The following is a 26,487-nucleotide window of genomic DNA, read 5'->3' on the forward strand; positions in this document are numbered from 1 at the left end:
GGAAAAATGCCTATTTGGTACAAATATGTGAGATGGAAAACAAGCTTCCCCCTAATCGTGGAAGTACAATGCAGATAAGGGTAAAATTTCTTTTCCTCTGTAACATGTACTACATGAATTAGAAAGATGCACAACAAAAAGACTAGGCAGTTATTCCTATTATAGTCTATTTTGAAAATATTTTTTTACGTCACATCTTACAAAGGAGTCTAATAGTTTATCCATTTAAAAAAAAAGCAGCTGGGTGTGTGTTCTCTCTGGAATTCTGGGGGCTTTAGACTTTCCAACATATCAAACTGAGTTATGCTTAATTGAAGAATATATGAGAAGAACAGAAAAGAACAGAATGCTGCTATCTTGGTGATTGAATTGGCAGAAACTGTGACTGCTCCTTAATTAAATAAATACACTAAATGGCTGTATTTCAGTTAGAGTGAACACTTTGTTAATTGCATTCTGGTGTATGAGAGGCCTGAATCTTAGGGGTTTTTTTGTTGTTTTTTCTTTAAAAAAAGTGTTTTTCCATCAGACAACAATGGTATAAAAATATACACGTACAAGCAAATTCAAAGCATTTTTTCTTTTTTCACCTCCCTTGTGTTTTCCTCACACTCAAGGTTTCATCAAATTGTATTCTTTGTCTGAAAGTTAGCTAGGTTCATTAGCTTTCTTGTTATTTCAAACCTCCGCTGTGGATGAAAGAATGGAGTTTTTAGTGTTATTAAACTGAAGAGAGGACACATTTAATTTTTGATGAGAGATGTGTATGAGGTACATGATGTAGATTTTGTGAGCTGCTTGGCTATTTTGTTCTAATGACTCCTTGAAATACATCACTAGTCACAGGTGGAGACCACTACTCTTAACACGTTTTTCTGAAACAACATTTGCATAGAACAGGAAGGCTGAGAACCACAGTTTTACTAAATCATTCTGTAGTGTTTTTGTAGATAATCTGATAACCTCTTCTTGTAGAATAGAGATGAAACTACAAGATAAATGAGCATGCTGTAAAGAAAACTGTGTCCTTATGTGCAACTTTAGCAAACAAGTCCAGGTACACCAAAGAACACCTTAAGACAGCTGTCAAAATGGAATCAAATCCTTGCTGCTTTATTTTTCTGAGAATTTTGCTCCTTAATGGAAGTGAAAATTCCAGTGAAAAGATGCCTGTAAATAATGCTTCTGTAAGGACCTGATTTTTTAGGGTTATATCACTTGTTCGTAGTCTTTGCTAGTAATTGTACTGTAAGAGAATAAGGAACTTTAAAATATCCTATGTGCCAAAGCATTTGAGATTATGTAGACAGATGTACTTAGCACCAGCTTGAGAATTCTAAGGGGGTTCTTGCCTATTAATGAGCCTTCATGAGTGCTCTACTTTTAGAATGTGATCTCAGGTTTTGCAGAAATCTTGTACTCTCAAATTTAGTTACTGGTATTCTAGCTTAGGGACTGGAACAATTAGCTTGTAATAAGTAGCTGATCTCATTCTGTCCATTAATCATGTGCTCTGCACCCTAGAAGTAAAGATCGCAAAGCCAAAACCTGAAGTTCAGGCTGTGTCAAATCTGTGATGTAAGCTCCCAAAAGTGAAGCAATTTTTAGGGGAGGCAAGAAGCTGTTGCTATCCAGTTGTATTTTACAGCACTGACACGTCTGCCAGTGCTAGCCTCTAGGTTGGGTAAGGATAGAGTGACTGCTTGAAACCCTGCGAGCTGTTTGACGTTTAAATCACAGATATCATTAACAGGTTCTTAATTCCTGACTGCTTTATGATAGGCAAGATACAGAAGTGGTATAAGGGGACAGAATTTCTTCAAATCTAAAGCCTTTACATAGACTTGGGTATGAGGTAAAAGTCTTAATTTACTGGAATCTAAAAGTATCATGCATCAATGATGTGGCTAGGAGTTATCTAATATATGTTGTGTAGCAAGTGACTTGCCAGTGCTTTCTATGATGTGCTGATAACAACTAAAATATTGGCAGTATTTAGAATTCTGATTTCCAGATCTTGAGAATCTAGGAACTGTGAAGCAGAGATAATGAAAAGAACTGAGGACTGCTGGCCAATATAAATGTTTTTGTCTAATTGAGGTGCTTTTTCCTTTTCTGTTACTGCTGATTATGGAGAGATTTTTGATTAACTAGAGCTCTTTTTTTTTTTTTCCCCAATAACTGTCTTATTAAGCCTGTTTTTTGTAGTGATTCTTCTATCCTTACTTTTCAGGAGCTCAGTGATGTGGAAACTGATCTGTCCAAGATAGAGGCAAGGAATATTTTTTATTCAGCAAACCCTATTTCTCCCTTCGGATGTCAACTGTAAGGAAACCTCAAAGGCTGTGTCATGCTATTGTGATTTCAAGTTACACAAGTATATTGTAGCCAAATATCTTTTTAAAAAAAGCATCTATATTAATGCCAGTCTCCAGGGGGTTTAAATTTAGTGGTCTTAGGTGGGATTAACTGTAGTAAATTGGTACAACTTTATGTAGTACCCAGTAAAAAGCAATTACACTGCAGTCACTTTTGTAGTAGTTTCTTCACAGAAAGGATTCAGTGTGGGCTTAAGGAATTATTCCCTTACCAGTCATGTTCCTGTACTGCCCGCTTTGCCAGGGTAACAGTTTGAAAAGTAATCCTGTGACAAGATTCCTGAAATTCCCTCAGAAATATTCACATTCCTCTCCCATCCTATTTTTTTTTTTTACTTTTTATCTGCTTGCTTTGTGGCCCCACAAAAGGCTGTTTGGTTCAAGGATATTGAAGAGGAGGGGGCTGGGAACTGTGATGCTGTTGAATTGCTGTGTTGGAGCTTTGGCCTGAGGCCCTGCTGATAATTAACAGGTTTGTGACGGTTCAGTGACCAGATCTTGGAGGGAAGGATGACAAGATAGGAAGAATACTGGTGTGGTGATGTGGAAAGGGAGAGAACTGGGCAGCTGCTGCAGTTCTGGTTGTTTTTAGAACTGGCAAACTGGTTAAGATGTCATTTGGAAGCTGGTCAGGAGGAGGCAGGGAGGTACACAGAGCTGGGTGTTTGGGTGCAAAAAGAGAAGGTATTCTGATGTATTCTGGTGCAAACACAGCTTGGTGAAGAATAAACTGTTCACGTGGAGAATTTCAACATAAAAATGTCCTATATCTATATATTAAGCAAAGCTATTTGGCTAGTCCACATCGATCACTGTTGATGACAGCTAAACAGAAGGAATGATCTATGTTTTCACTTGCTGTCTCAAGCCTTGCGCATACTTAGCTAACATTAATGCTAATGGTTGTTTAATACTCTATATGGAATGTGCAGGGGAAGCTTTCACGGTGGCGGGTCGCTGACAGATGTTTACATTGTAAAAGCCTTCATTTCAAACAGCTTCCCTGCTTCCAACGAGCTCCCGGGGGAGGCAAAGGGCTTCGTAAGTTTGGAGATTTGGAGATTCGTTTCCTTTTCCTTCTTTCTCTGTCCGCCTATCAAAATGTTGATGCATGCAGATGGTTTGGGGATCTAACAACAGCAGTATAATTCCTGACATACAGGTTTTAAAAAGGATTGAGTTTTCTACATCTGTCCGTTCACAGACAGTACCATTTCTTAAAGGACAATAGATGACATCTACTGAACTGGCTGTCCTGCTTGTGTCCTGGCTACGTTATTATGTTTAACAAGTGCGTGGCCTGGCAGGAAAAAGTGACCTCGCATTCTGAAAATTTGCCTTTGGTCACTTCAACTTGCTTCTTTTTAGCTGTCAGATGTGTGTTTTAGAGCACGGTGAGCCTCAGAATGCCTGTCTAGAGGAAAAAGAGGGGAAAAAAGCCCACATCCTGAGACTTGGACTTGACATAAATTTCTAAAATATTTACAGAGAACAGAAAGTCCAATTACATCAAAGTCGCCTGATGGGCAGGCAGCAGCAGCACACGATGCTCAGCTAATGAGGGGTTTTGGTGGCTTGGAACATCTCCCAGTTGGGCTCCCTGGGCTGGGAGGGTTTAGCAGTTGGCAGAGGTGACATCTGTATGCTGGCATCTGATCCAAGAGCTTGGATTGATCTGGCGGCACAAAAGGCCCCGTTCCTGTGTTGGCTGGAGAGACAGCACACTGCTTGTGCATTGCTGTAAAGGTCACTAAGATGCCAGCTCTTTCCCTGAACTATTTATCAGATTTCTGTTGTTCTGCTTTTTGCCTAATGTTTATTGTCTAATATATTGTGTTCTCCCTTGATGTGTAGTATGGTTTGAAGAGCTGAAGCTGGTAACTTGGCTTCATCTTGTTGGATACTAAGTGGTTTTCCAGGAAACTTCAGCGTGATGACATCAGTAGAGCAAGAACAGCAGCATGCATAAAATGAATCTTCTTTACCCTGGTTGGTCTGGGTAAGCTGCAGTCCATATGATTCTTGGAATAAATGTTTGTAAAGCCTGTCTGCTGGGAAGCCAGCGAGTATCTGCAGTCAATGACTAGGAGCTTTTCTGCCTTGGAAAATTTGATGGGCTGGTAGCCAGCGATGGTGCAGGCAGACCAAATTGGCAGATAGCCTAACCTCAGATTTTGGTTTTCCTCCTTAGGTCCACAGTGAAAGCAAGAAGGAGGCAACGTTCGCATGGATTGAGCGGGCTGTCAGTCTGGTAGACCTGAGTGACCTGGAATGCAGGCAACTTCCAAAGTGGCCCAGATCATGCAGTTCATGCCTTCTGTAAGTTCAGTTGTCTCATCTGCTGAAATATCTGTTTAATTAGGGGAAAGTTTGGCATTATTCTGAAAAATAGTAACTCCTGTGTTAGTGTAAATTCAAGCTGACCTAGATAACTGCTGGGTTCTGGTGTTGCTGCTGATTGTTGCAAGAGGAGAAACTGTGTATGGAGATTGACTTTAATGTTTCCTCAGCTCTCTAGGACAGCTTTTAATAGGCAGGCAGGAAGGTGGCTCCAGCTGACCACTGTCTGTTCTGCAGAGGATGTCACACTGCAACTCAGACAATTAGATAAGGCTGCAGGATTCTGTCAAATGTTCGCTTTCCTCGCTGAAATGTTGGGCTCTAAGAAGTTTTAAGGACCTTCCACCCAGTAACACTCCAGCCCTGGAAATATCTGAGTTTTTGCAAAAGGGGTTTAACTCTTCCCGTGCTGTGCTTTGATTTCAGCTTTTGTTCTTGCTGCCTCTATTGTCTGAAAAGAGCGAATAGGAAGAAGGTTGGTTTGATCTCCCTTTGTGCTGTGATCTACCATCCGTGCCATAAATCCAGAGGTTTTACATGGCAGAAGGAAGAACGTGCACCATCTGGCCTTACACGGGTGTAGAGACTCTTTCAGGGGCTAACCTCATTTGCTGCTGGGCTCTTGGCCTTGGGAAGGAAACGGAGCTCCTGGGCACGCAGCCCTGGCCTGAAGGGAAACTGCTGCGGGTGAGGCTGCTCTTCCTCACCCCTGCCCCGAGGGGAGGGAAAAGCGTGTGTCCTATTTCTAACCCTGGATTAGCCCTAGTGCCAGCCCCGTGACGGCTGCTTTTTCACTAGGATGCTAGCGAGAGGAACTGAGTAGTTCTGTGGGACATTGCCAGTGGGGCTTTCACTGAGATGGAAGTGTCCTGATGAAGACTTCAAAGACAAATGGCAGCTGGTGAGGGGAGGAGACGAGCTCTTAATCCCATTATGCTTTAAAAGCAGGGCAACAGCAACTCCATTTTGTGAAAGGCTGGATGGTGTTAAGTCTTCCAGCATACGTCTGTCAGAAAAAAAGCCCTTGTGCTTCAGGCTGAGAACTGCCTAATGAGCGTGTGGAACCTGATTAGCATAGGAAGAGCTAAATGCTGAACTGGTCTTACCAGTGCAGCTCCAAGTGCACGCAGAAAGGCAACATAAGGTGTCAGAGCAGTTCCAGGAAGAAAAGAGAAGTATCCCAGGGAGTCTGTGTGCTCCGGGGTCAGCGTCAACTGGAGAAAGGAATTTTCCAGGACTTTAGGTGCTTGAATTTTACTTCAACACCTTTATTATGTCTGTCCCTCAACCCAAACTAAGGGAACATCTTGTTCCCCACTGCTGTGGGCAGCCACCAGCAGCACTCGCCTTCCTCTGTTTGTTCCACGCGCTGATACAGATCTAGTGCTGCGCAGTGTACACAGTCATTCTTCGGGCTAGTTTTGGCATGTTACTTGCAGCTTTTTGCTGTTTTATTGCGGAATCTGATTGACACAATGCTGGGATGTCGGTGGAAAGGTCTGCAGTGTCGCTCTGGGAGATTCCATAATTCCGCAAGGCACAGAACTTGTTAAAGCAAGCTCGGGGTGCTTTGGGAACTTGACCTTGTTTTCTGAGAGGCCAGCTGCGGTTTGCATGCATCGTCTGATGGACTGGAGATTGAGTCAATGCTACAGCGATTTCCTTCTGGTTTTCTTTTTGATCTGTGAAACGCCTGGGAGCTGTGTTGAAGAGCAGCACGGTTTTGGCAAGCAGTCCGTAGCCAGCCAGTGCTGCCTGGCAGAGGCTGAGATTTCCAGCACCTGCCGGTTGTTTTGTGAGCACGGGTGGGTGGATTCTCGTGTTAGCAGTTCAGCGAAGGTACAAAGCCTCGTGGTGGATGTCCTGAGAAGAAGCTGGCAATGTCCACAAACCCTAGGCCTAGATTTTACGATGGCACAGAATTTGGTACCTGTATCATGAGACAAAGTGTGCCCTGGGCAAGGCAGCCACTGCAGGACAGGGCTAGAGCTGCTGTTTGCGGTGTGGTGGGATGAGGAGTATGGGGAAAGAATTCTTGGAAAACTGAGGAGTTGCAGTGTGAATAGGGGCTGTTGTTGGCATGGCAGCTGCACATCAGCCTGGCTATGGACAGTGAGTTTGTTCTTCCAGGAGCAGAAAGGACACACGTTGGGGTGAGCTCAGGGGTGGGGGGAGCTTTTCTGCCTGCCCCTGTTTTGCTTGGTGAAGGTTGGTCTCAAACCTCAACTGAAGGTCTCTGCTAGTGCTCGAGTCCTGCAGGAGGGCAATGATAAGAGAAACTGACTTTTAAGTTACAAATTCTGTCTGGGGTGTCGTGCCTCACTGAATGCAGGGCAGGGCAGGAACAAGCGCAAGACCAAAGCGTCGATGTTTTGCAATCACAATGCGCTGGAGCTGTGTGACTTGGTTCTGAATGCATGAGCTGGTCGCAGCTTGATTGTTAGCCTCTGATGTTATCTCACCCCAACAGTAAAGCAGTGTTCTTTGCCTGCCTCTGTAGGAAAAATTGACTCCGCCACCTGCAAAAATAGCATGGGTTTATAGCAGCCCCGGCTTATCAGGTCTGGGGATTTTGTTGTTGTTGCTGAAGTCTATTTCAGTTGGTTATGGTAGTGCTCAGTCTCAGAGAAACACTGAGCTGGACATGCCAAGCAGCTCTTGGAGGCTGGCCATTGCTGAAGAGCAAGGCTAGAGAATTTTACCCCTCTGCTCTTAAAGCTGGTGATGTCAGCAAAATCCTGTGTTATTCCTAGGATTATGTGCAAGTGTGAGTTTGTACTGCCTCCAAAAGAACTAATTAAAAGGGAAGTTTCTGGGTGCTCTCATGATTTTGCACATTCCCCTCAAGCTGCTCCAGGAGGCTGATGGGGATAACTCTTACCATATGAATTTAGGTCTCTCTGTCTCTATTTAAACAAATAGCAGGGGGCTTGACCTTGTTAGGTGAATAGCTGAGCCCGCTAAACCGATGTCAGAAGGCTCCTGAGCACTCCGAGCCTGGTGACTGCCGATGACAGGCCAAGTGGGATTGGTTGGAGCGGGCGCCTTGAAGCAGCAGTCTCTTGGGCTCTGCTCCTGGCAGTCGGGGCTGGTCGACCTTGTCAGGGCTGTGTGTGTGTGCGAGGAGACATCCTGCACGCCATGGGGGCATGGCAGGGCGTCTCGCTCTGCCACAGAGCCCAGCCCATTTTCCTCTTGAGGTGAACTTGCAGGGTTTCTTCAGCAGCAGTAGAGCTGACCTACATTTTCCATGTCAGCCCCTGGTCGCCGCTCTCGATGCTGCCCCACTTAGCTAAGAGCTTTTTGTGCAGCGTCCCACGGGCTTTGCAGAGCCTCGGCTCTCGGCTGCAGTTAACTGCTTCTGAGGTGTCCGTGGCTGATAGCAGAACCTGAGGCCATGACTGCAATTAGATTGGTTCTCTTTGGCATTGTTTGTGCGTCTTCAGTTTGGGCATTAAACAACACAGCAGCAGGCTTGTGTTAGATTGCTGGGGAAAGAAGTTGGCCGGTGGTGAGGAAGGTACCCGGTGCTCTAGTAGAGTTTGGTTTAGAGCAGCTGAATCGTTGGGGATGAAATGTTAGAAAGCTGTCTTCAGGTGCTCAGGGCTCTGCAGGCTGAGCAGAGGGTGGGATGCTCGTCTTCATTCTGCAGCTTCTGCGGGCTTGGCCTGTAGTTTTTCCTGAGGCTTTTTTTTCAGAGCTGAGATTGTGAAACAAATGAGCTTTCTCCTCTACCAAGTGCTTTCCTCATTTCTCACCCACCAGCCTGGGGGTGGCTGTGGGTTTGGATCTTACGCAATCACATTCACCTCAGTGTAAAACGGGGCTGTTTTCTGCCCCCTGTACTGGAGCTTGATGTAATTTGCCTGTAATGCCTGAGGGTGCTGGGAACCATTTCTCTTCCCTCCGCAGCCGTCAGAACGGGGCCCATCCATGCGGTGCTTTGGAGCCAGGGCTGTGCAGCGAGGTGAGGAGGAGGGGGGGGGGGGGATGAAGCTGTTTATCTCAGCATCTCTTACCCGACATGCTCTCGCACTTGAGTACCTAGCAACCCACTGAGCTTCGCAAAGTTTTCTCTGTGTGGCTCTACTCCAGAAGTGCTGCTTGCAGTTCATTTGGGGACTAGTTATGCTTGCAGATCATAACTAAAAAAAAATGTTTAAAGATAAGTTAAGGGTTTGGTCTCGGTTCACTCCCCAGTGCTGTGCTGTCAACGCAGAAATGCTGAAACCATCCTTGCACTGTAACTAGCCATGGCAGCAGTACTGAGTGGAAGCTGAAGCTGTTTTCTGAACAATGGATTAATTAATATAATCACCAGTCTACATTTGGTATCGGTGCTGTTGACAAATATTGATGCAAGTAGAAGAGGGTACCAGCTCAGCTGGGCAGCAGGGGTAACTTTTACAAGCTGTTGGTACACTACGTGTGTGCATTCTTCCGAGAAACTGGACTTCAGCTGCCTTTAGTCGATAGAGAGCTTTGTTTTTCTCATCGTTTCCTGAACACCAGCCTAGAGATGTTTGTTAATGGGGCAATTTCTTCCCTAATGGGCTGAACAAATGATTTTAATAGTTTAGCTCAGGTGTCTGTGCAGTGTAACGGACCGCTGCTGTTTGTTGGCCTGTGCTGGGAGCAGCTCCGGGAGGTTATTTGGTGACAGTGCTATTGGTGTGCGCAGGAGCCGGTCTATAAATAAGGTGGAGGGAAGAGCTGCAGCTGCAGATAAAAGCTGTGCTGAACTCGGTTCTGACAGCCTTGGCCCAGAGGTTAGGAGCAGAGCTCAGCTTGCTGGGAACAACACTACCATAGTAGGAAGCAGCCTTCTCCTCCAGCCCTATGTATTAATGCAGCGCCTACCATCATATAGCGGAGCTCAGCCGCGGAATTCAGCTCTAGTATTTTTAAACCTCGTGCTGTTGTGTTTGAAGGGGCTTAGACATGTCACCTAATTTGGATAACGCTGTTTGCTGGCATCATGGGCTAGTTCGAGAGGCATTACAGTTAATTTAAAACGCATTACTCCCCTTTGAAGTTGGCTGCAGTTTAATAGTTAGAGAGGCTCTGCTTGTGCCCTTACTTCCCTCCGCTTACTCCAAACAAAACGTAGTTTATGGGAGTCAGAGCAGAGCATTACAGGACACTTGGCTAACCCAGCTTTTACCCTTCGGAGTGCTTTAGCCTTGCCTAATGCTGTAACAAGGGCTCTGACGCTGTGACCTGGTGGGACTTGCACTGCTGGAGCGTGCTTACCGGCAAAATTGCCTAAGTTTTGAGGAAGGGAATAATCCATGACTAACAGAAGCAGCCGTAAGCAGGCTGTTCATGGCTCGTAGCAAAGGCACTCTTGGTTAATCTTCCTTTTACCTATGGAAGGGGTAGAGGCTAGCAGCTACTGAGGGCTGGGACAATTTAGGAAATGGAGAAGGACAAAAAATAGAGATGTAGTTGGGAAAGAAATGTTTATTTTAAGTTTCTCAGAGGGATTTACAAACAATGGAGCATTTTAAAAAAAATTGAGTGATCGAAGTACTTGACAGTGTCCCTTAAACACACACACAAGCCCCTGGACAGAGGAAGTCACACCAGCGAGGAGGTCAATACTGCTGGAAGAGCAGCTGGCATCTGCATAGTTCTAGAAGGAAAGATTGCAATGCTGTTGGTGCAAATATGTGTCATCCTGGCATTAATACAAGAGCACGCTGAAGTATGTACGCATGTACCTGCAGAAAACAAAGTGCATAAAATAACACACAAAGTATGTATTGTAGAATAAATTTATTTACCTGATACAAATGAAACTAGGTGTGATGCTTCTTACTGTCAGCATGTAAATAGACAACTGATCTTATTTACAAGTTCTAAAGGTCATACATGCAGTTGTGGTAACTGGCTAAGTCATTTGCTGCTTTCTAAATAAATGCATCACAATATTTTGTATTGCACCAACATCTGTCTTACTGCCTTAGATTTAAATAAGTTACATTACAGTGCAAAACAGGTTGATTTGCACACATGATAAAAAAATCCAAAGGTATGAACTGGAGGCTTACAGTTTAACATTCATCTGTAATCTTTTCAATGAGTTTTATAAATAGGATAGCATTGTACATAAGCTGTTATAAGTAGTATGTTTGGATGATACAATACAGAGATTTGTCTACAACCGAAGGCATGCAGTTTTGATATTGTACATTTTATAAACTGACATTTTACATACAGGAATATGGAAAATTGGCTGACAGCTCGGCGATTCTTGTTCAAAGATAAACAAACTCTTCTCCATGCTGCACAGAACCCAAACTTCTCTGCAGAGAGTTTCCAATTCTGTAACTATATTGCACATTTGTACATCTGAAGTCCTAATGGTACCACACATTTCTTCCACAGAGAACACAATGAGTTTTGTTTTTAGGGAAAGCAAAGAATCTTTACACATGATACATGCAGAAGTTTTGGTAGATGTGTTGCTAAAAACACATGCACGCAACAAAACAACCTTACATTTCTGCAAAATTGTTTAAGAAGCGATTACTCCAGTATTGCTGAAAAGGAAAGAAAGAAAAGGAAACAGTTAATAAAAGGATGAATGCAAAGTATCATTATAAAAGCAAGACTAAGATCAACAGTGACAGAAGAAAGAATGTTAAGTCTGATAATGACTGCTCTGTCATTAAAGGGACACTCTCAGGTTACTTTGTTCTTAAAGCCCAGGACACTCTGGATTATGTCTCAGCTCTTCCGATTTTAGCAGAGCTCCCTTCATCAAAGTCAGCACCTCCTCCAGAAGACCATAAATGAAAAAGAATTGAGGTATGTTTGGATAGTTTTTGCATTTCTTTGCCTGACTAGTGGTAATAGTAAAAAGTAACGGGAGACTCATCTGTCTTTCTTTCAGCTTCTCATAGTACCCAGTTTGAGCTACTTTTTTCCCCTTTTAAAAAAAAACTTGGTGTTCTTCTGATCAAGGCATTATAGTGCAAATTTGGCCCTGAAGTGACCTAACAATGTCCCTTTTTCAAGTTATGCAGCTTATTCTGGGAAGCAGTAGGAAAGCTCTGAAGAAGTCATTAAACTACACAGATTAATGCGTAGGCAAAGGGTAGAGTACAGTATAACTACTACTGTACTTTACCCTTGAAATACAGCATAAGGTTAGCCTTGGGTCTGGAAAAAGTGTACTCTGATTGCCTAGAACTAAATGGTGGCTCTTCAAAACACTGCTTAACACTAAAATTTAGGCTCTCCTGCTAAGATTTGAGAATGCATAATATTAATGTAATTAAGGATGTAATTAGCAGAGATTAGGGAAACAGTTAATGGTTAGAAGTGCAAGAAGGTAAACAAGACAGGTGCAAGACAGACAACTTTGTATCAGTTTTACCTCCCTTCATCTCAGCAAATTTAACCATCTTTAAGCAGTTTACCATGTACATTCTGTGCATCAGCTGTGTTCTTCGAACAGTGACAGAGGACTGCTGTACTGCATTTTATCATCAGATTAAAAACTCATTTTCTTACCATGAGCCTTCTCCAGAACGGCCTCTCTACAACCATCAGCTCTGCAGCACTTTGAGAGACTGGTATGTATTTTTCTGCAGCTTCTTTCATACTGATGTATTTGCAGTAATGCTTTGAGAAACCAACCATGGACTAATTTTAGTGCCTGGGTACAGGCAGGAAGGAGCAGCCAGTTGTGCAGCTCAAAACCAGTACTTTGAATCACTCCCATTGGAAAGCTGAGAGCACCTGGGGCACAACAAAGATAAAAGCCCTTGTCTCCATGTTGCTGGCATATGACTGCAGCTGCCTGACCATCATCTTTGCTCTGCTTTGGACCAGCCTACAGAACACTTAATTCAGGAGGCACTGCTGTCATAGCAAAACCCACTGGTTTCCCAGCATAAGCTGGGATCCTTCCTGGTGTTTCTCACATATGGTACCATCAGTCACAATCAATGTTAATCTTACACACCCCTCACATGCTAGAAAATAAGCAGCAAGGTGTGAGGAGTTCAGAAAACCAGAGAGATGAAGCTCAGTGAGATGAGAGCAAAGGGAAACAAAAGGTATGAAGTTATTTTCTAAAATTAAGATGGGAAATAAAACCTGAAAGCCCACAGCAGAGCAATTTTAGGGCTGGGTGCTTGACCGCAGGGGGAGAAGCACATGGTAGGTCTTGCTGTTTGGCCAGTCCAGACCACACCAGGCTGGCCTACATCTTATAGTGGCAACACCTGGAGAACAGAAGTACTGAAGTCTAACAGCAGTTGCCACTGAATCAGCAATAGTTTAGTACTGATCATAGGGAACCCTATTGCTCCACTTCTGCAAAGAAGGCTAGACAGCAAGACCAGGAGACATCTAAAAATAATAAAGAAAAGCAAGGTAGATTAAGATTGCTTGGGCTCTTTAGGCATACCCTACAAAACCAGGCTCCTGAGGTTGCAGAAGTCAGGAGGGATAAACACCACTCCATTCACCCAGCAGCAGTCTAGCTTTCAAAGGTAAACTCCAAGAAACAGAAGGCTCCTACTGCAAGTGAGACCCTGAGATGACTGATACGAGTGAGCCCTCAGCAAGATTTGTCTTCAACATGCACAAATGAGTGTGCCAGACAAAGATTCAACAGAAGGTGTCAAAAGACTGAATTTTAATTTATCCATTTTCCCCTTCAGCGTCTTAGAGATGCGGAGAAAGGTGTTGTATAGCAGCATTATTTGGTGTAATAGACAGGAAAAGAACTGTACAAGAAGAATCGCTCACAAATATTGCCACATACGTGGCTTAGAAAAGCCCACCAACACGGGTGCTCTAGAGGTGTACACAGAGCCATTGCTCAAAGATTCGGTGGCTGTCCCTGCCCCCTTGAAAAAATCTAGCCACAATTCTGGGAGCAGGTTTGCTAGCATTGTTTCCAACAAGTGACAGTGGACTTGGATACACATTTTGATCGCAAGGAATGCTAAATAACATGACCTATAAGTTTCCCGTTTCAAGCCTTAAAATGCTCAGTTAGTATTCAGACAGCATCTGACTGGTGCTGGCCATCGGTTTTGTGGTATGCATAACATCCAGGTTGGCAAAGACAGGTTCTTCCTTGCATAGAGGGCATTCAAGTGAGTTCAATGCTTACAGTTCTACAAAACACCTCTTACATCATCACATCTATCTCCCCCTACCTGAGTCACTTCAGCATCTGTTAAAGGATATCAACATTTACATAAACAGTGAGTATTTGCAATGCAGTGGACTTTCAAATAGGGTCTGTATTCTGAGGTTGGCACGTATATCTGAATATATCTGAAAGCTTGAAACCAAAAGGATTAATCTGTGCTCACTGGATTCCAGCTGGCACTAAAAGAGCAGAGAGGAAAATGGTAGTTAAAAGCTACGAGGAGTAAGAAAGCTGTTTGAATTTGGTTATTAAAGCAGATTTCGAGCCAACACAAGATAACACAGCACCTGCTACTCAACAAAGGCATTATGACCCTAGTACGATTTTCAAAGACTATCCTGTGAAGCCAAGACTGTTCTTTTGTCTTTTTGTATGACCACTGTTCAAAGTGTTTCCATTCACTGAAAACAATAAGCTGTTTTTGCAAAGAGGAGCAGAGAAGCACCTGCACATTGAGCGCTGTGTGGATTATTCCTAGAGAAGGGCTGGTGTGCTCAGAGGGGCCTCCCCCATTTCAGAGGAGGAAAAAGCCTCAGAGTAAACCAGCACCTGACCACGAGTACTAGTGTTCTGCACACTGAACAGTCATATAAACACCTGTCGTTTGTCTTAAGTTACAGATTTATCCAATTTTATCTCGAACTTAAGACAAAAAAAAGCTGTAGGATCTTGGGGTACGCTAAGGCTCCTGGCTGCTCTAAAATGCACTAAAACAAAAGCAAGCGCTTTACCTTCAGAATCAGTAATTTGAGCTTCACACCACAGAACGAGAGTCTAAAGTGGTGATAATAATGTAGCACAGCAGAATTTGACAAAACACAGCATGGGAATGAAGGAAATTACTATTTATTCTTCAACATGTATACAGCATATGCTATTTTACAGCAAGTCACCACTGGCATGGTGAAATGGAAGAGAAATACTCACTTTAGTCGATGAAAGTTGGAAGGCATTGGAGAAAAACACCACAGTTAGGACTGTTAATGACTTACACGTTGTTGATACAGGACTGAATTTGAAAACATGCTTTAACATTTACCGTAATAATGAAGGTGGTTAGTGCCACATTAAAATAAAAATAGTTCTATACAATATGTTCAATTTGGTCATGTGCTATTTACAGATTTTACAAAACACACACACGAGCTTGTTACTTCAAGTCAGGCTAACAACAGGCCAGCAGAGTAACTCCATGTATACAACTTAGCATTAGTGCCCTAAGTGTAGGAAATCCAATTTCTAGCTATGCAGTGCAAGTTATTTTTCCAGGTCTCATTACAAGTTTTGATCTTAAAGGGGGGAAGAAAGAAAAAAAAGATCTGACACATGTAATTCAGGTATTAAAACTCAACTTAAACCCTCTTTTGGGATTAAAACAGACTTTGTTGGTTAAAAAGGCTTGGTTTAGATTTAAGTAGACAGAAGTAAACCTCCCTATCCCTGCATCATGGGCAACACTGGCAAAATAAGGTCTGTTACAATAAAAATACAATAGAGACTTAAATAAATAATCTTTAAAAAAACTGTGTGTTGAGAATATGGAAGAACCCCAGCAGGCTGCACCTGGAATGGTATTTTCTGCACGAGCAAGATTAGGCATACCTCATACAGAAACTGGTGTAAACAAGGACAGTCAAGAACCAAGAGCAAGGGAGCAGGAAGAGGGGAAACAGAAGAAATCCTGACCAAGGTAGCAGTACTCTCTACCCAGTGCAGAAAGTTCGGCTTATGAAAAAATAAAACCTGACTGTATGACAAATTAAGTTTGGATGATCATGCAGAAGACAAACAGTTACATGCTTTTTTTTTTCTTTTTAGTTTTAGACAACACACATTCATTCCCTAAAATCTGCTGCCAATTTAGTTTGATAGTGTCCGCTGGCTCAAAAAAATTTACTTTTTTTTTACATGATGACTATTGAACAGAACACTGTACATGCTTTTCATCTACAAAAAAATTGCATAAAATAGTGTTAGTTCTCTGTACATGTCAATGGACACTTTAACTGTGTATAAAAGAGGAATATATTGCCCCCACTGAAGTCAGAAAAAAGCAAAAAACCAAAATCTAGAGTATGAAACCTCCATCACCGGCAAATATGTTCATGTGAAAATTCAGCAGAAATAGACAGTTGCTCTAAACAATAAAAAAATTGATTAAGTTAAACTTTTTCTTTCAATGTAAAACTGTCACCATGTCAGTCAAGACCAGAACATATCACTAAAGTTAGTGTCTGTGCTGTAAAGCCAGATAACCAAGGGCATAGTAATGAACACAAACGGCCAGGAAACTCCTTCGGTGCATGCTGACAAAGAACACGGTTTGGTGGCAGGCCGCACACTATCTTTACCAGGTTCCAGGTAGTTACGGGCCACATATTTAAGTGTTTCATCCAGCAGAATGACAGGTAGTGAGATTTTCAACACCATCAGCCATTGCGTCACATTCAGAGGTGTGATCTGGAAGATAATCTGAAAGAAAAGCCAAGTATTACACCTTTTGCTCCTCCTCCACCCCTTGCCTTAAGCTCCCGACAAGTTTTTGCTCCATCTCCAAGCTCAGGGATGAGGATATAAAGCACTTACTGGCAGCGGTTCCACGTAAAGGATAAGGAAGTGGAGTGACATGGACAAGCAAATAGCGCCCACCAGCCAGATATTCTCCCACGGGGGCATCCTCATTAAGGACTGGTTTTCTGACAGACTGCAACAGAAACACGGTACATGTGCGTACATACAAGACACCAATAGGAAATTCAATAAATCAGAAAATAGCTGGAAAGAGCAGCAAGGCAAGCCCCTGTTATCCTAGTCATGAAGGAAAAGACACCAAAACATGGTTTAAGTAGGTTACAACTTTAAATCACCCTGGAAGACTGCTTCGCAGAGTGGCCACAGTTCAGTCTCACCTTTGTTTTTGACAGCTTTTGTGCATTCTGCCCATTCCTGACCTAATCTTTTTTTTTTTTGCTAAGACCCTGACACCATCTCCACAGGTGTGAAGAGGGAATGCTGGGTACAACAGCATGAGACAGAATCCTCCTGTCTGTCAGCTGCTGGGGCCCTATTCCTCCCTTCCCATTTCCTCCAAAATTCAGTTATAGACTGGAAATACAGAGGGGGCCCTGTACTTGCACCTTCTTAATGCTTATTCTTTAAATCCACTCTCCAGATTCAATCTGCAGGGGAGTCTGAGATATAGAACATCAAATGTAGAGCAGTACCTTACTATGTAGGACTACCACAGTACACTTTCATTTAAAGTTGGTTTTTAAAATTAAGTGACCTCTAAGATATTTGAAGAAAATACCCTTGACATTGTGCTACTTAGTGGTTTCCATTTATAACAACATTAATTGGCTAAACCCACACTCCCTTCAGGCAGGAAAAATTATTTTCCGTATCTCCAACATTCTTATTTTAGTTCTCCTTGATATCACATGGGAGGGATAATCTGATTAATTAAGCTCAGATTAAAAGTAACGGAAAATATATCAGTTGCTTATGCTTAGTAAAGTACCAGAATGAACTGACAGAATTAAAAATACACCTTATGATAAGGGATCTCAAATGCTATCTACAAGAGAGTCATTTTGTTTGCACTGCCAGGATTTGGAAAGGAAGTATGACTCATTATTCATTGAGCTGTCCACACACTCGGAACCAAACTGCATAGAAGGTGTGATTTTGGATAAGCTACGCAAAAGCTTTGCTTTCTGATGCAGAGATACAAACCTGTTGAGAGCATTGCACATCTCTATGGTGACAAGTACAGAAAGAGCCATTGTCATTGGATACGGAGACTCAAACACGACACAGTCAACACCAGAGAAGTCAGGGTTGTCCTCTTTGCACTGCAGAAAATGGCTCTACAACAGAACAACGTGAACTCATTTTTACAGCTTGTTAACTTTTAAAATGTAAAATAAGCTATTAGGAAGTAAGTAGTATTATGAAAAAACTTCTAATATGAATCCTACAAGCACCACACTACAGGAGAGACAGGTGTCTAATATGACACTACAAGCACCAAAAAACCAAAAAGTTTTTGCCAGCTTTAGAAAGATTCCTGTTAGTCTTTTACTTACAAGACACCACTCAGTCCTCCAAATTGTTTAGAAGCTCAGGTATGCCACCTTTGAGCTTGATCAAAATTGATTAGCCTTTAAAATAAGTTTTACTTTAACAAGTCCAAAAGAATATCTCGTTACATAAAACTTTTTAAAAATAAGCTACTGTTTTTCTACAGTCATTTCACGAAAAAAAAGTATAAAAGGAATGTGCCCCTTTCCCCCCGGAAATTAAATAGAGCACGTACCAGCTGATAAAAGGTAACTCTTGGACCACCATCAGCAGCAATAAACCACCAAGCAGCAGCACCCACTGTGGCAGCACCAACATAACCTTAAGGAAAACAAAGAACTTTTTTCAGTGTTGTAAACTCTATGCAAGAGAAGATCTCACTTGCCACACCTGAACTTCTACTTCGAGACCTCCAAGTACTGTAAAAAAAATAGACTAATTTATCTAAAAGATAAATCTAGAATCCAATCAAAAGATTCTGGTGAAGTGGTAGATGTCTTACTGATGTTAGGCAACTATGATTTTCTGCCTCTGTTGTTAGCAACGAAAAAATACTGCTTTACCATTCTATCATGGCATTGTTTGCAAATACACAAAACAGTGAATCTCAAAAGATAATACCAATTCTACAGATCATCTACTGCTAGTTTTCAGAACTTAGCAAATATTAAACATAGCTTTCAAAGTGGGCCTCAAAAAATCTACATGCTGTAATTACTTAAGAAAAATAAGAAAGCTCTTACTACTTACATCCAATAGCTAGGTAACGGAAGAATAGCCATCCACTGATCAGTGGCTCTTTAGGGTTGCGGGGTGGCTTATTCATGATATCAAGATCAGGAGGATTAAAGCCCAGAGCAGTAGCAGGGAGACCATCCGTCACAAGGTTTACCCATAACAGTTGGACAGGAATTAGAGCTTCAGGAAAACCCAGGGCAGCAGTCAAGAAGATACTATAAGAAAACCCACCAATTATAAGCTTATTCTTGTGAACGCAAATACATTTTTTTAATGCTTAAGCTTAAAGCATCCTTTCTGTTCTCTCACATGGAGTTATCCATTTCGTATCACAAACAGCATTAAAGCTTTTAACGCTTTAAAGTTTACAAAAAATAGGGCAAGACAAATGCTGTATTATATTCAGCTCTGGGAGAAAGTATGCTCCGATGTAAGCAACAGTTAGGAGATCAACACTCACATTCTGTGGCACTGGGGCAAAATTCCTCCCCAGGACACATACAACACGTTCTTCTGTAAATTGAGGTTTAAGTTACAGAAACATTTAAGTTGTATCTGTGGCTATGTTATCTGAAATACCAGATTTTTAAAATTAAGTTCCACAGAGAAGTATTCCAAACACAGAAATAACTGTAAAGCATTTTAGCCACCTACCGAGCTAGAGTATTATATGCAATGCAACGCTTATCTTTCGTGGTAGGCTAAAATTCTCCAGTAAATGCTACTGACCCTAGAAGTATACAGACCTCATTCCACACAGTCACAATGAGCCACTACCTGGAGAACCTGTTTCTCTGGTTTTAGTGAGAAATACTGGAAGTAAATTAATAATAATAATAAAAGACTCCATCATCGCTACTCTAGCCCAAAGAAAACACCTGAAACTTACCAAACAACTTCTCCAACATTGGAAGAGATCAAGTAACGGATGAACTGCTTCATGTTGTTATAAATTGCACGTCCTTCTTCCACAGCAGCTACGATAGTAGAGAAGTTATCATCTGCTAAAACCATTTCAGAAGCAGTTTTAGCCACTGCAGTACCAGAACCCATAGCAATTCCAATTTCTGCTTTCTTCAATGCAGGGGCATCATTGACACCATCACCAGTCTAAAACAAGAATTTAAAGTTGAAAAAGAACAGACACTTGTATATAGGACAAGAAAGGAATTTTGCATAGTGTCTGGTATTTTACATCTTCACAAATCACTTAAGCACAGAACTATTACGAGATGGAGTTCAGGAAAAAGCACAAGTCCTGAACAATGCATCAGTCTGACAGGGCATAATTTAGATTTAAACACAGTATCTGCCTTTCAAATCAAGTAAAAAGTTCAATTCCTCACCATAGCTGTAATCTCATCAAAAGACTGAAGAAACTCCACAATTTTAGATTTGTGGGAAGGCTCCACACGAGCAAAGCAACGGGCATGGTGGCAAGCATCTCTCTGGGCAGCAAGTGAGAGCTCGTCAAATTCACGGCCAGTAAAGGCTTTTGTAGACACATCTTCATCTTCCACAAAGATACCAATGCGTCGGCAAATAGCTACTGCTGTGCCTTTATTGTCACCAGTAATCATAATAACTCTAATACCAGCTTGTTTACACAGCTTTATAGATGAAGCCACTTCAATTCTTGGGGGATCCAGCATACCCACGCAGCCAACGAAGGTCAAATTGGTCTGAAACAATACAACACTGAGTTTTAGCACAAAAACCTGTAGATATCTGACACTTGCAAAACAATCATTTTACTTGCATACATCTCAGCATAGTGACCTTTGTGTTTACTCCCATTCCCAATATTCTATATTGGGCAATTGGACACTGAAGCCTACGTCAACTTGATGTTTAGCCAAAGCCAATATATTATGCATGATATACTTGTTGTTTTCATTCTGGAAGGATTACCTGTTTCACCAGGCTAAATTTTCACAGCGCTTTAGGTCTGACACTTAATTCAGACAGTGGGAGAAGCAAAATGTCACACATCTATATGCACATTGACAAGTAAGAGGAGGCGAGGCAGCATTTGGTGCTTTCGGAATCACAACGCTACATGGTATCACATGCTTGAGAGGCACATGGGAGGACATATAGTTAATTCCGAGAGCACAAGCACACACTGAAATGGGATCCTACATTTTCAAATCTTGCCTCAAATATGCTCATTTCATTAGCTGTGATCTAATTGTCACCCTTGCAAATTCAACTTAGTCAAGTCTTTCTTTTTCACAATCAGAGCCAGCAGCACAGTGCACAAGCCAAAACTCACCAACTGCTGTCACACCCCCCAACACTCCACCCCAGCCCAAGTCCTTGATACAGATTTCATTGGAAAATTACAGAGTAGCTAAGATGATAATCATGGACAGCTTTCGCAGATGACAGTGCAGAGGAGGGGAAGTAAACCCGATCCTCAGAGCACAAAATGGTAGTTAGGTTTCATCATAAAATCCCCAGAGGTCTTCGCAGTTGAGCAGCGTCAAACTGAAAATCACTGAAGCCGAAACCACAATGCACTTTTGGGAAGGTTTTTCAGTCTCTGAAACAGTTTACAGTCTTATGACCTTCAGGACTGTATGCATATATGCAAAATAGTAAAACTTGTAGGTGGCTTTTTAGCTGATTTCTCCTGCTTTTAGCCAAGTGACAGCACGTATAACCAGCCATCAAGAACAAATACACATTTTTCTTTTAAACCCAAAATTAACTGGGGAAAAAAGGGGGGGACAGTTACCAGAAACCATAGAACATTCCCAGACTGTATCCTTTGAATTTCTTCAGAGCTACATATAATCTGTTCTATAAACTGACAATTCCCTCCACAGATGTGGCTAATTATTGTGTCTGACATCAAAAACACCCAGTAAGACATTCTCAGCTTTAACTACCTCAAGAAAAGGGTCAAACATAAGGAGTCACCATTTCCCAGTTTGGGAGAGGAAGAAATGTTAAAAGGACATTTTACTAAAATTACCTCATAGTTAATGAAGTTTGAGGAGTCCTCAAGATTCATTTCTTCTTTTCTAGGTGGATTGTCATGGGTTGCCAGAGCCAAGCAACGCAATGTGTCTCTACCAGTTCCCCACTCTCTAATAACAGACATTATTTTCTGCTTAATTCCTGTGGTCAGTGCTACTTTAGCATTTCCAACACGGACATGTGTACATCTGTCAATGACACCTTCAGGAGCACCCTTGCAGAGGCAAAAAAGAAAAAAATCTTAGTTAAAAAAATTCCTTTCCAACACAGCATTTGCTTAAACTACCAAAGTTCTTCACATCCAAGCTGCAGTTAGTTTGGCCATAATTTCTAACGTTATGCTGTCTTTGCAGCCATTTCATAACTGCACTTCTCCGGCATGGCACGTACCTTAACAAACATCTTACTCATGGATGTGCGGCTTGGTTTATTTGGTGTACAATAGACAGACATAGATTTTCTGTCTCTTGAGAATTCCAGAGTGAATTCTTTCTTCATAAGTTGTTTTATCACCTTTTAAGACGACAGTAACAATACGTTTAGATAATATATATAACAAAACTCACTCCCCAATGAATTCCAGATAAAGGAGTACTGACCGAGTTGCAAGCATTTGCACGTTCAATTCGAGAAAGTCCTTTCAAGTCTGTGTCAAATACATTCATCTTTTCAACCAGACAGGTAAGTGCTGTTTCTGTAGCTTCACCCACTTTTTCATATACTCCCTTAGCCTTTAGTTAACACAAAGCAAACAAACACAAGAGTTTACTTTAACCCTCAACTGGAACCTACTGGAGACAAAGTTCAAGTTTCGCAATGGAATAAAATGCTTAACAAGTCTTAATATGGCTTATGAAACAAGCAGAACTATTTTTAAAAAGCAACTTTGAGGAGTCTAACTTGTAGAAAATTTCAAGCCTTTCCTCTCAATACCAGCAGAGAATGATGTCAGTATTTTATCAAGTATTCAAGTTGTTTTTAGATGTAGCAACCTTAAAGGAGGCAAGGCAAAGCAAGAAAGCGGCAGTGCATTCTACACAGCAAGAATCTCTAAGTTCCAGATTACACTTACTGCCTGGCTTAAGTTTCCTCAGTGTTCAACAAACAAGTCATTCCCAGAATTAATACTTAAGAAGACCTAAATACTCTTCCTTGAATAGAAGGGGATTTACCACTGAAAGGTATTACATAGACAGATGAGAACAAACATTTATCCTCATTCTCACACTCCTCTCTGTTCCAGGATATTTCCAGGATATGTACTTACTTCATTGTAGTCCAAAGAGGAATCATTGCAGAGCGCACAGATTGTTGCAAGTTCCACAAGGCCATCGTACTGGCTACATTTAATAAGTTTGTCATCTTTATGCCTTCCCAGAGGATGAAAAGGGGGAAATTTATGTTAGTTATTTAGTATTAGCATTTCACGTTTCCCCTCTTTAAACCCTCTACTGTATTGCCATTTAGTACAATGCTTATTAAGGACTTGGAACTACAGAGTTCACCAGAGAATCCGAATACCTTTAAAGAGATATGCGGTTAGTTGACACAATAAAAATAAATTGTGATACACGTCTATCATATAAATTTGATAAAGGTGAAATCCGAATTTTAGGTAAGTCAGAAATGAACAGAACAACATTACTGATGAAATTACTACCTGAATTACAAAAGATTATCTCCTCCAGCAACTGTCATACAGCAACACAGTACAGAAGTAAAGAGTTCAGTGAAAGAAGAATATGAAATCAGTATTACAGCATGTACAACTTGTAGGGGAGTTCCAAGGAAAGGGATATTGCCGGATACATTAGGAGCTTAACTTCCTTAGTCTCACTGCACATTCTGCAGATTTACTGCTATGCATGAACTGGACAGGCAGTAGGTTTTGTCTTGGTCATTTCTTAAAAATTGATCTGTGCTGTATGCGAATCTCCTAAACCAACAAAAAGCTAGGTCATTTCACAATACAAATTCCACTAGCAAAGAAATACTCTTTTCTAGTAGTTATATATACTTAATGATGAATATCTGAGCTCTTTAGGAAAAGCAAAGGTACATTTTCCTGAAGTAATATACCATTCAGGCATCACAAATAAAAGGAACTTCTTTGCTTTCACATTTGGAAATGGGTAATAAATGAACTCATTTTGTGAAGCATCAGCACACTTCTAGAGTAAACAAAGGAACCATAAAAGAAGTGCTCAATGCTGTTATTTTTACCAGAATCAACAAGACATAATTCTCATGTAACATCTCTTATTAAAGCCCTCAAGGAGAAAAACATCTGATGGAAAGAAATGGATCACTGCTCCATAAGAATGCTTAACATAGCCTATGACGTCTGATTATGTAAGCTTTTTGTTCAGTCTCTTGTAGTACTGCAAAAAAAATCCAGTGTTGCATAAGAGCGTATGAACAAAATGCATCTTAAAAAATAAGTATGCTTTAAAGTTCCATTTTGCATATAATCCTACAGTCATAAGCAAAATTTAGCAGCTCTAAGCTTTTAACTCTTTAAAGTTCTCAGCAGCTCTCAGTTTGTCACATCGTCTATCACAGCTGGTACATCCTGCTTTCACCTGTTCTGAACTTGCAGACAGCCAGCATATTTGAATATCCCTAACTTGTTATACCAGCTTTCCCCCACCTGTTCCTTATCAGCAATCACAATGTCTGAAGTAACACAAGTACACATGGAGTCAAAGTTGCTGGGGTCAGTTCTAGGTGAAGATTTTTCTTAAGCTTCAGGTTTTTTGATTAGCTAAAAGTGAAGAAATGCAGTCCACTAGCTTTTGCTGCAGTCCTTAACAATCACTTACTTTTGTGCTCTCGTTTTGCAAACTAGCATGCACACTGTCAAATAGTTTAGAGTGTTTTGTCAGGCCTCAGGACACAGTCTCCTAACAGAAATCAGTCACTAGGAAAGTTTATCAGTCACTACAAAATGCTATGTACATGAACACAGTGCTTCTCACACACTTGTTCATATTTCCCCAGTTTCAGCAAGTAAAAACATACATTAATATACATTGGTGACTCCTCTTATAGTCACATTTGTCACCTCACTGAATTTAATTATTTCTTTTATCTGTAGTTCTTGAGAGAGCAGCAAAAGCATAACAGCTAGATGCTTTTCAGGATCTAGAGTGTCACCTTGTCTAATTCTGTCTGCTGAAACAGAAGCATAAGCTTTTGACAGCAATTAGCTTTGAAACAAAAAGAGACTTGGGGAATTAAGATTTCCAGCTGCTGAGAACATTAATTTTGATACAGGGATAATTGCTACTGAGATTGGTGAAGACTGCATGAAGTCACAGGCCTGTATGTAAAACTCCATAAGGTCGAGATGTTTAAAATAATTGAATCTAGTTCTACTTTACACATAGCAGAATTCTAATTCCGTAAAACTGAAGTGATAAAAATATGTGAAAGACTGGCCAAAGACAAGGAGCAGGAACAACCTAATAGAAAGAGGCTCTCCCTCTAGAATCAGAACCCTAAGATTCTAGAAGCTGTCAGGATGAACCATCTATTCCACTAGTAGAGACTTGACTTGAAACTGATAAAAGTAAAACATAAATGGATTGTGCCTTTTCAAAGTGAGTGGGTTTAATACCAGCTCAAATGCCACAGGCTGAGACAAACACATAGACCTATCCGAGTACAGAAGCATCAAGCCCCACAAACTGCTGAGGGCAGGACAGAAGAATTTACAGTAAATTTAAGAAAACTTCAGCGCATTCATAAGATACTTTAAGAAAAATCTCCTAGCTTCTCTGAGGCAGTTTGCACTCTGGTTGAGTTTCATTTATTAATATTGAGTATTATACACATCACTTTGCTAGTCTAAAGTAACAGTCAGTGAGGAAACAGAAATGTTTAACACTTACACTTCTCCCATGGGAGCATATGTTGAACCAGTTACAGTAAATTCATTCAGAGAACAGTTATCTCCATCGACTCTGTCCAGGACAAACATCTGAAATTAGAATTAGAAGTGTTACTGCCTTTGAAAAATAATTAATGCATGAGATTTAAACCTTAAGTATGCAGGTACAAGAAGCAAGTCCATGTTCAGTAAACAAACTAGACAAAACCAGACAATACTTTGAACTTCACTCCCATACGTGTTTGAACAGCTCCTTGTACTGAAGCATGAAGTACAGAACACAGCACTTCAGTTCAGCAGATCTTATTTGAAAACCGAATTGTGGCACAAGTAGATCGAAGAGCTGAAAAAATTCCTATAGAGCGCACACTTAACTTCAGCTATTAGGACTAGACTAGTTCACAATCCTGACCGTGCCTAAGTTCTTCCTTGGCTTCAGACTCATAAATTAATTCTCCTGTGTATGTTTGAAGTAGCAGTTCCAATCAAAAGCAGCACAAGACAGCTTGTACACTGACAATTCTTACCAAAGCAAAAATACAAAGAATCTACAAATAAAAGAAGCTTTTGTATGTACCAGGCAAGGTTTAAGGCAAGAGGCAGACTACAAGCTTCCCTTAACACCAGTTAAAGCATTTCCTACCGTTTCTTTAAGTCTTTTGCAATGACTTAATCTACAATCAGTCTACACTGGTTGATTAGAACCATTTAGACAGCTCAAGTGTCCATAGAGCACAGACTGAAGTTATTTTCAAATGAATACACTAATTTGAAGGATGCATTTGTGCTCTAAGACACATGCATCCGTTCATCTTTCCTTTGTTTCCGTTTCCATTTTGGGAGAGCTGCAAGCAGATTCAAATCAGTGAAAATGGAGATAAAAACATGGCACC

At 41.3% G+C, this 26,487-nt stretch overlaps 1 protein-coding gene and 1 long non-coding RNA gene across 3 annotated transcripts in view; one reads left to right on the forward strand and one right to left on the reverse strand.

Moving 5' to 3' along the window:
- Positions 1 to 1,512: 1,512 nt before the first annotated feature.
- Positions 1,513 to 15,199, forward strand: LOC121079533. The gene is made up of 2 exons (XR_005825071.1): positions 1,513 to 4,377; positions 4,570 to 15,199. It is a non-coding gene; the product is annotated as an uncharacterized LOC121079533 (long non-coding RNA).
- ATP2A2 (ATPase sarcoplasmic/endoplasmic reticulum Ca2+ transporting 2) overlaps positions 10,482 to 26,487 on the reverse strand; it is a 45,149-nt gene continuing 29,143 nt past the window's right edge. The window contains exons 9-21 of one of the 2 annotated variants that reach the window (XR_005825066.1): positions 25,596 to 25,684; positions 22,970 to 23,072; positions 22,302 to 22,433; positions 22,093 to 22,215; positions 21,698 to 21,916; positions 20,064 to 20,399; positions 19,607 to 19,827; positions 18,730 to 18,932; positions 18,215 to 18,300; positions 17,632 to 17,765; positions 16,483 to 16,600; positions 14,824 to 16,368; positions 10,482 to 11,263 (exon numbers count right to left, since the gene is read on the reverse strand). Coding sequence is in view for 1 of the 2 variants with exons in the window: in XM_040576913.1 (XP_040432847.1) it covers positions 16,099 to 16,368; positions 16,483 to 16,600; positions 17,632 to 17,765; positions 18,215 to 18,300; positions 18,730 to 18,932; positions 19,607 to 19,827; positions 20,064 to 20,399; positions 21,698 to 21,916; positions 22,093 to 22,215; positions 22,302 to 22,433; positions 22,970 to 23,072; positions 25,596 to 25,684 (2,034 nt within the window). In the remaining variant the exon portion in view is untranslated. Of the gene's footprint in view, positions 11,264 to 14,726; positions 16,369 to 16,482; positions 16,601 to 17,631; positions 17,766 to 18,214; positions 18,301 to 18,729; positions 18,933 to 19,606; positions 19,828 to 20,063; positions 20,400 to 21,697; positions 21,917 to 22,092; positions 22,216 to 22,301; positions 22,434 to 22,969; positions 23,073 to 25,595; positions 25,685 to 26,487 lie in introns of those variants that run through there. The other variant, XM_040576913.1, reaches the window with a different exon arrangement.

Source organism: Cygnus olor, chromosome 17 (genome assembly GCF_009769625.2).
Source record: "Cygnus olor isolate bCygOlo1 chromosome 17, bCygOlo1.pri.v2, whole genome shotgun sequence".
NCBI lineage: Eukaryota > Metazoa > Chordata > Aves > Anseriformes > Anatidae > Cygnus > Cygnus olor.